Source organism: Erythrolamprus reginae, chromosome 4 (genome assembly GCF_031021105.1).
Source record: "Erythrolamprus reginae isolate rEryReg1 chromosome 4, rEryReg1.hap1, whole genome shotgun sequence".
NCBI classification, from domain to species: domain Eukaryota; kingdom Metazoa; phylum Chordata; class Lepidosauria; order Squamata; family Dipsadidae; genus Erythrolamprus; species Erythrolamprus reginae.
In genome coordinates this window covers 44876330-44886521 of record NC_091953.1, presented here as the reverse complement: position 1 = coordinate 44886521, position 10192 = coordinate 44876330, and the positions used below count along the sequence as shown (strand labels likewise).

At 38.2% G+C, this 10192-nt stretch overlaps 1 protein-coding gene across 9 annotated transcripts in view; it reads left to right on the top strand.

Moving 5' to 3' along the window:
• The first annotated feature begins 43 nt into the window (after positions 1–43).
• Positions 44–10192, top strand: part of DCAF6 (DDB1 and CUL4 associated factor 6) — a 70205-nt gene continuing 60056 nt past the window's right edge. Inside the window, exons 1-2 of one of the 9 annotated variants that reach the window (XM_070750206.1) lie at positions 151–351; positions 9720–9817. Coding sequence is in view for 5 of the 9 variants with exons in the window: in XM_070750200.1 (XP_070606301.1) it covers positions 258–351 (94 nt within the window). In the remaining 4 variants the exon portion in view is untranslated. Of the gene's footprint in view, positions 352–2923; positions 3084–8113; positions 8282–9719; positions 9818–10192 lie in introns of those variants that run through there. The other 8 variants (XM_070750203.1, XM_070750205.1, XM_070750204.1 and 5 more) reach the window with 8 other exon arrangements.

Below are 10192 nucleotides of genomic sequence, written 5' to 3'. Positions count from 1 at the left end.
GTTCCCTGTCTGGGGGGCGGGGAGGAGCTACTGTTGCTGTGGCAGCTCTCCGAAGAGGCGATGGTGGGGAGGGACGGAGGGAGGGGGGGGAGAGAGTTGAATGGCAGCGGCGGCGGCAAGTGGTTACGCGCGCGCCAGGCGCGCGCACGGTCGCCATGGTGAAGCGGGGGAGGGGTGGCCCTCAGTAAGTGGCAGCGACTGATGTCGCTGGCGCCCGCGGTGGCAGATCCGATCCGCCTGGCCGAGCACGCGGGGCCATGTCCCGGGGGTGCTGCACCCACCTCCTGTGGGATGTGAAGAAACGGAGTTTGGGCCTGGAGGACCCGGGCCTGCTGCGGAGACGGTATCTAGGTGAGGGAAGAGCGGGGGCAGGAGGGCGGGGTCGGGGTCGGGGGGCACCGGGACGCGGCGGCCCTTGTGTCGATTCCCCCCCGCGCGCTCGAAGCTCGGGGTTCGAGCCTTTTGACGGCGAGCCGTCTTAGCGGAGCGCCTTTTCTGACCGCCTTCTGCCCTTAAGAACGGCGCCCTGTAGGGTTTGAATGCCGAAGTGGGGTGCGAGGCGGTCGGACGCCCAAGGGTGGTCGTATAAAAACGGACCGATCTAGCGCTCTTGCGCCCTCCGTGCCCCCTTTGCCCTTTAGTCGGTTTCCCCGGAGAGTCTTGGGGAAAGAAAACCAATCTCGTCCCAAACGCGAAACGTCGAAACTTGAGGTTTTTCCTCTGCTTTGCCTTTTAATATCCTATTTTTTTCGGCACATGTTGCACTTGGCCGTGGAGCAAGTCTTTAAATTAATTGAACAGAGTTCAGTTTCGTCAAGTAGCAACTGGACTATGTGGGGGGGCTGCTCTTCTTTCCCCGTCCACTGCCCTAGTCGGTCTGTCTTCAAGATATACTGAAGAAAGCAGGACGGGGCTTAGTGTCGTTTGTTGCCTTCTTATTAGCATGAGCGAAACGTATGCCCAGGGTGCACATATAAATAAACCTTGGAAGCATTTCACTCAAATGTGAGGAGGCTTTCATGGATTTTGGGATCCCCCTCCGCCAAAGATTATTTTAATTATCATTCCAGAATAATTAGTCATAAAAACACGATAGCAACCTCATTTCTAGGCAGATAGGGTGCTTTTTAAAAAAAAAAAAATCAAAGTTGAGCTAATCTACAATGGGCCTTGAATGTTGTGGGCAGTGAAATAAAATCGAATTGTTATCTTTTGGTGTTAATAAAGAAAAATCAACCTTTACACTAAATTTTCACTGTGTTCTATTATGGTTCTCGACTTTCTAAAACTTTTAAAGAAAAAAGCATTACTTTTAAGCAATATCTAGGTGGTATCCATAGTAATTTGTTTTTCAACTTAACAACTTTGTTTTTAACACTGCTCAGTATGGAAGGAGATGTGTGATTACAAATGATTCCTGTGTGGCTTTGCTGTAGATATATTAAAGTCTAGTACTTTATATGCTAGAATATAATTTATTCAAAGGTTGATATTTGGTAGGAAAAAATGGGATAGCAGCTGTGATTTGCCTGTTTACATCCAGGTATATATTTGTTTGCTCCCAAATTTGTTTTAGTATATACTACTCCAATAAAAATGAATATCTTCTTTCAAAAAACAAGGAGTGTGGGAATAATTTTTCTGAGTACTAAATTTTATTGAAAGTTAGAAGTTTTAAGAGCTGCAGAAAAGATGCTGCCAGACTTATTTTCATTACCATAGACTGTTCTCCCAATAATCTCTTCCAAAAGTATTAATCACACCTGTCAAACTTGGTCTAGAAATCTGCCAGAATAAATTGTGGCTTTTTTGTATGGAAGCTGATTTAAATAACAAAACAAAACAGATAAGAGATTGCTTTTCCTTGTGAATCAGATCATTTAATATTATGCAGCATTACAAGTTCATTGCCACCAGTACATGGTTAAATAGATGAACCTTTATGTGTATAATGGGGTTTAATTATTATGGCACATTAATATCAGTATAAATACAGTTTGATAAGTTTCCTCAAGTTCATTTCAAGAGTAGTCTTCCAATTGCATCCCAATTACAGAGAGTGATATGGTGATATTTTGAATGATTGGCATGTTATTGTTTGAATATTTTATCCGAATTTGGTGTAAGTTTAAGATGGGAACAATTATACATTTTAGATGTGTTGGGCATAGAAACCCCATTTAACTATAGCCAGCTATTTTCTCTTTTTTATTGCTTACCTTTGTTTAGTATAGCTTGCTATTTCTTACCCCTTTTCTGCACTTTGTAAAATAGTGCTTATCTTGAAAGAAATGAGTAATGTCTTGTATGTATATAATTTAATAAAGTACTAGGCCCCTGACTGCCCCTCATCCATGTCTGTTTGGTCCAGATTAATATTTCAGTCAATGCAGTATCAAAAACTGGGCAACAGTTTATCAACTCTTGGAATTCTCCCTCATTGTTATAAAGAGATAAACTAAAATATGTCAGATTGACTTGTTTATATTCAGAATGAATTGGCTTTTCTTCTAAGACCCTTGAATTGTAGAGATACTGTTACACTGTATTAGGTAGTTTCAAAGATCAGTTGTAATTGTTGCTTTCAGTTAAAATACACACACACACACCACTATCCCCCATACACATGCACACAGACCTCACTAAAGCTCTGGACTTCCAGTAGGCCCGTTGGGCTGTTTTTAGCTCTCCACAGGGTTCAGGAAAGTCTCCTGAAGCCTAGGAATGGTGAAAAATGGCCCAACAGGCCAATTGGGACTCCAAAAATGAAAGGAAGTAGAGCTGCCCTACTACCTACCTTCAGATAGTTGCAACCAGGCCTCGCACACCTCAGCCTAATTCTTTTGCAGCTGGGAAGGCTTTCCTGAAGACCTGTGTAGCCGATAACAGAGCTATGAATCAATCTGGATCTCTATTATCGGCTGCAGAGGCCTTTAAGAAAGGATCGATCTAGGGCTCTGGGTTGATCTAGGGCTCTGTTACTGGTTACATAGACCTTCAAGAAAGCCTTCCCGGCTGCAGAAGAAACTGTCCAAAGCCAAAGAAGTTCCTGAAGATGTCTTACAGTGAAAAGGAGACTGAGGGTGAGCATACAAGTGAACTTCCAGTTGGGCCGTTGGGCTGTTTTTGCCTTGGGAAGAGCAAAAATGGCCTAAAAGAAGGCTGAAAATCACCTGGCCAGCACGTGCAGGCTCTCTGGAGCTGACATAGGGCCTCATGTATCCTCAGATATGGCTCCACGTGCCATAGGTTTGTCATTACTGCCCTATTACCAGTCAGAGTTGTTCAGAACCATTCAGCATATAAATGTTAATAAGGAATATGATTGAAACAAGTTTGTTAATATTGGTTGCAACTTAACATTTTAACTATTTTACATTTGTTTTTTCTACTCTATGAGTGATCCTGATAATATTTCCATGAACTTCTGACATAAAAAGGGGGATAAAAGGTGTTTCAGTAAACAGGTATGACCAAAGGTAGATTGAAAAGGTATCAAGAACACAAATTGTAAACATGCTAACAACGTAAGGATTATATACCATATTTTTCGGAGTATAAGACGCACACACACCCAAAAAGGGAGTAGAAATGTCAGTGCATCTTATACACTGAATACAGCCATTTTGGGTGTCACAAAGCCCCGCCCCCTGTGTCCCATTTTTGGACAGAGAGTCTGGGAAACTAGCAGAGAACTCCTGGGTGTGTGTGGGGGGGATAACAAAAATGGCCCTGTTTCCCCCCAAAATGGAGACATTTTTGCCATCCCTCAGCATTCTGGAGTTCTCTGCAGGCTACCCAGATCCTTTCCCCATTCACGTTTTTTGAAAACATTGGGCAAAAAATGGCCCATTTTTTTGCAAAAAATGATGTGGTTTTGCCTTCTAATTACCTCATCTAGCATGACTGGAAGAGGAATTCTGGGAGTTGAAGTCCACTAGTCTTAAAACTGTCAAGTTTCAAGACTCCTGGGTTAGGGATTAGGGGTGCAAGGGTATTCAAATTTGACAAGTGGGCTTCAACCCCCATTCCTGACTGGAGGAGGAATTCTGGGAGTTGAAGTCTACAAGTCTTAAAGCTGTCAAGTTTGAAATTTGTAAAAAGTGTACATGTTTGTAAAAAGTATTCTGCTACACTGTTATTTTATTAAATAATATATTACTACACCATTTAATTCAGAATACTGTTTCCTTTGTTTTCCACCTCTAAAACTTAGGTGCATCTTAGGTGTGTCTTGTACTCCAAAAAATATGGTACTTATTTTTGTTAGGACTGCTGCATCCATTCAATCAAAACATTCTTGATTTTGAGTTATTATTTTGATTTATATGCCACATTTCTTATAAAACTACTTTAATTTGTTCAGAGTAAGAACAACATACATAGATGCAAATAATATGAGGTAAAATATACACAGTAAAATATAAAAAGTGGCATTTTCTTCCTACTACCACACATGAAACACCTAATCAACTTCTAAAGGATGCAACATTTGTGCATGCTCTCAAACATCAGATTAAAAAATTAATCTTAGAAAAGGAAAGCAAATAATGTTTTCTTTGTATTGCAATAATTTTTGATAAGCAGTTAAACATTTTAGTCTATTTATAACTAATAGATGAAGATGCATCACGTTTCTTGAGATAAAAACAGGATATAAATAGCTGGATACTTTTAGAGTATTGTTATTGTGTTGCTAAAATATGCAATATTTAAACTGAAAGCTGAAATGATTGAGGCATAAATTTTGAAATGTTAAGGAATAGAAGGAAAGTATTAAATATCAACATTTCTCTTAAAATGGAAACTCTTACAGTTTAGTAATGGTATATAAACAGTTAAAAATAAACATAAATCAAATTAAAAATTGGACATAGAATTTGGAATAATAAATTATTACAGTTAATATGTATTTAATCTTTGTTGAACAAGAAAGGCACCAACTACCGTACTTCAAAGGTTATACCCTCCCTCCCTCCCTCTATCTTCTATCTATCTATTATCTATCTGTCTAGACCCAGGCCTGGGCAAGGGGTGGCTCACGGGCCGCATCCGGCCCACCCACTGTCTGTGACCGGCCTGCCTGCTATCTGTGGCCGCACAGGCAAAAACCAAATGCCCCGGTGTTTTCTACCCCCGTGCAGTGGAGCCGGTGCCATTTCTCACCGCCGAACAGCTGATCTGCCTCAGGGTGAACTTTTGCGCTCTGCCATGTGGGGGGGGGAAGCTAAGCACTCCTCTGGGAGTTTTAAAGAGAAAGGCGGAGGAAGGGCGAGGCAAGAGTTCCGGTTTGGGCAGCGCCGCAGTAGTATGTGTGTGTGTGTGTGTATCCTGTGGGGAAAAAGGGGCGGTCACTCCTGTTGCTTGGTGACGGCGTTGCCCAAACTGGGACTCTTGCCTCGGCCTTCTTCAGCCTTTCTTTTTAAAGCTCGCACTCAGCTTCCCGCCCCAGAGGCACATGGCCCCTCCCTGAAGAAATGGTTCTTTGCCTGCCACCACAGCCGCACCCCCCACCTGAAATTAAGATGAGAAAAATGAGAGCAAAAGGGAGGAGAAACAAATGAGAGAGAGAAGTGGAGGGAGAGAGGAAGAAATACACAGAAATGAGAGAGACCTGGTGGGAAAGAATGAGAAAGAGGGAAAAGCGAGAAAGTAAGAAAAGGAAAAGAGAGGGAGGGAAACAGAAGGAGAGAGGAAGGAGGGAGGGAAGAATGGATGGAAGGAAGGAAGGAATGATTTGATTTTTTTTATTTATTAGATTTGTATGCCGCCCCTCTCCGAAGACTCGGGGAGGCTCACAATAACAACAATACAATACATAGAATACAAAGCCAATAAAGTTAAAAACGAGTTTTAAAACCCATAGATATTAAAAGCAATCATACTTCACTATCACACCATTCTCATATATTACAGTCAGGAAAAAGGTGGTGGTGGGGGAAGAGATAGTTATTCCTCCCATGCCTGGCGACATAGATAGGTCTTCAACATCTTGCGGAAGGCGGGAAGGGTAGGGGCAATTCGAATCTCCGGGGGGAGTTGATTGCAGATGGCCGGGGCCGCCACAGAAAAGGCTCTTCCCCTGGGTCCCGCCAAACGGCATTGTTTAGTCGAACGGGACCTGGAGAAGACCAACTCTTTGGGACCTGATTGGCTGCTGGTATTCGTGCGGCAGAAGGCGGTCCCGGAGGTATTCTGGTCCGATGCCATGTAGGGCTTTATAGGTCATTACCAACACTTTGAATTGTGACCGGAAACTGATCGGCAACCAGTGCAGACTGCGGAGTGTTGGCGAAACGTGGGCAGATCTTGGAAGCCCCACGATAGCTCTCGTGGCCGCATTCTGCACGATCTGAAGTTTCCAAATGCTTTTCAAAGGAAGCCCTATATAGAGACCATTGCAGTATTCAAACCTCGAGGTGATGAAGGTGTGAGTGACTGTGAGCAGTGACTCCCGGTCCAAATAGGGCCGCAACTGGTGCACCAGCCGACCTTGGCAAATTAATGGAGGGACAGAGGAAGGAAGGACTTTTGGGGGGGGGGTATTTTTTTTAAAAAAATTCTCTCAACATTCTTTCAAACAATACAGTGTGTCATCTAATTTCCCATGAATAAAATGTGGTATTTTGTTAGTAACTAATATCAATCATCAAAAGAGTTGCAAAAGGTTTTTTTTCTAATTTTGTCATCCAGTTACATTTTCTTTTAATTAAATTCCCTCCTTAAAGTTCCTTCAAAAAGTATACCAATTATACAGTATTTCTAACTTATTAACCATTATGCCAAAGTGCTTCTTTCTTTATACATTTTCTATAAACCAATAAAACCTTGTATAGCCAATCAGATGTTAACAAAAGAAAATTAAAAACAAAACATAAACATATACGAATTTCAGACTTCTTTTCCCCTTCTAAATAGCACATTTGCCTAATCCCAAATTTAAATTTTTTTTCAACCCATCTAACATTTAGCCAATTAATACTTATCTACATTTCTTACTTAATTGTTAATCTTAAATTTCAGTCAATTTGAGAAAAGAAAAAAAAGGAAAAAATTCTAAATATTCTCTATTTTCAATCAATTAAAAATCATTAACATCATTAATTTCCCGAACAATTCTAAATTCAATTCCATTTATGCATTAATCCAAATCAGTATCACCTATTACATATCTTATTATAATCAATACTTCTAACTTTATTAAAACAGATCAGCAATTCCTAAATTCATATATCTAAATATAAAAAATAATTAAAGTCCGCCCCTCTGAAACCATCCCAATTTCTCATGCGACCCCATGGCAAAATTAATTGCCCACCCCTGGTCTAGACTGATTATACGGAACATATTTAATGTACTTGGGTGACCAGCTACAATAGATTACATGAACCCATCTACATACTATCCAAGTCCAAGTTTGATGTAGATAGTATTTCTTTAAAATTTAGTCATGGATCACCATGAATGAACTAATTTCAGAGAATATGTAAATACTGTACTATGTTGTTGCTGGGAAAGTGATTTTATAAAAACGTAAGGGACTGTTTAAAATACCTTTTAAAAATAAGCAAACCCTACCAACTATTATAGTCAGAATATTAATTTCATGGCAGTATTTCAATATTTGATACAGATTTATAGTCACAGAATTCCTTTATAATAATAATAATAATTAATAATAATAATAATTTATTAGATTTGTATGCCGCCCCTCTCCGAAGACTCGGAGCATTAGTTTAAAACTAGCTCTCCAATGCAGCTTGAAAAAGTTTATCGGTTTTCTGAGAGGTCTTTGCTGAACATTGCATTTCTTACTGGATGACACAACTATTTGTTCAGCACACTTGGGATTTGACTAGATTCTAATAGAGTTTTGCTTTCTCACATCTGCAAGCATTTCATATGCAGTTAATAGACAACAAAATCTATCGAAATATTATTTAGGGTTTCAGTAATTGTTTTTCTTTAATACAAATGACTAAATTATTTATCATTCAGAATAAATCTCTGGCACCGATATATAAAAACTTTATCCAGTAATAGTCATTTGAAGGTAATACCATGCCAAATTCTTCAGATTCTTTTAAATCTGTTTTTCTCTGTTGCAGACTCTGGAAAACAGAGAACAGAGAGAGAATGCCATGAGCCAGTGTTGTCCTTCATCTGCCTAAGAGATGACAATTCAACAACAGCTTTATAATTTGTAATTATTTAGGGCCTTGTGAAAAAAGTGGAAAACACATCTTTTTACATGTATTCAGATATATATACTCCTGGGAAGGTATAACAGATTGCTTATTGGTATAACTTTTAGTTATAACCTCTTAAGCTCAGTTATCCATTGACTGACTGGACTCTAAATGTCAACCCAAATTTTATGATCAGAAATAAAATATATTTAAAGTATTGGGAATATCTCCAGAATTATGCCTTTCCGTAGAGTACAGGATACACTTTGTCTCTGTTTTTCTGCACATTGGGACGATTGAAAGTATTTGAAGAAAGTCAAAACAGCCCAGTTCCATTTAAAAGTATCAACACAGGTTGCATTTTTTTTCAGGTTATGTACAGAGCAATCAAACCTTTGAGCAGTTACTTTGAAGATAGACTCCCCAATAGCAGAATTGATTTTGGAATGGTGTAAAGGCCATGTATGAAACGGTTTTGAGTTTGTGGGCTATAGTTATTGAATGGGTGTCTAATTTTAATACTGTATATAATCAGGAACAATTTGAAAATGGTAGAAAGATGAAATATAGTTCTATTTTGAGAAAGAAATAATCTGACTGATAACTGCATGTCAAGAAAATTATTTGGGCTGCTTCTCACTCTTAGTAAACCTGACCGGCTTTAGCACTATTAGCTCCTATAACTGAATGCTAGAGAAAATAAACATACAAATTATCCTCCAACTTTCAAAAAAACGTTATGTTTGACTTTAATTTTCTATATAGAAGGGTTTTTTAAAAATACATATATAAAAGAAATCTAACCAAGTGAGTGCTGTATTGTCAGTCACACTTTATGAAGACTAAGGCCTTGGGCCTGTAATTTGCTTCCTATAAAAAATAATCTCTTGAATTTATGCAGTTGTTTTGTAAATAATATAAAACATGGGAAATATATATTCCCATGTATATATTTTAAAAAATAAAGTTATGCAAACATGCTACATTACTGTTGTAGTAGAAATAACATTATTTACCTGCAAGTTAATATTTTAAATCAAGTCTGTTGCTCTAACACTGTTTACTTCAGTTGAACATTCAAGTATGTGTAACATTATCATTGACTAAGCAGGAAGGGTTATATTTAGCTATGTACTCATTTGAATGTGTCGTATGCTTAAAAGTCTAATAAAGATCACAATATTGCTATAGACAAAATTGCTTTTCCTTACATAATAACGTAGCAATCACATGACAGCAAAATGCATTTCAACAATTAAAATTAAAATAAACTGTAAGAATTACTTTAAATTTGATTAATTATGTTAAGCTTTTAAAAATATGATATAATAGTTGGAGTTTAATAATTTTGTCAATCAAGGAAACAAGGTCAGAAATGTCAGTTGCCAATATAGCTTCCTCTTAAAATATGAATTTTCTGGAGAGTCTTTTTTGTTGAGCACAGCTACTTTTAAAATAAAACAATATGTAATGATTTCTTCTATGGAAGAAATTAAGAAATACAGCAACTGGAATCACATTATCTTGTAGGATATACTGAACTTACAGATGCCCACAAATTGTGATGTACTTTGATCTGAAACTTCTTGCTTTAGCTCCAGAATTATTCTTCAATAAAAGAAAATGAGGTATGGAATCAATTGCAGAGGGCAAATAAGTTATTTGATCGCGATAATTGTAGAAGAAAAATACTGTATACATAGTTTAGGAATTAATATTTTTTAAACAGTGATGTTTGCAAGAAATACTAAAAAAAAGTGGTGTGGATTGTTAAGTCCAGCAGTTATAGTGCAATTATTATTATTATTATTATTATTATTATTATTATTATTATTATTATTATTGATTAGATTTGTGTGCCTAACTAGATGCAGTCTAATAAGAGCACAACAGAATGTAAAGCCTCTATAGCTGAACAGCCCATACATTTAACTATGGTTTGAAGCAGTATCTAAATAACCACAGATATCCATATAAAGAATTAATACTTAAATCAGCTTTAC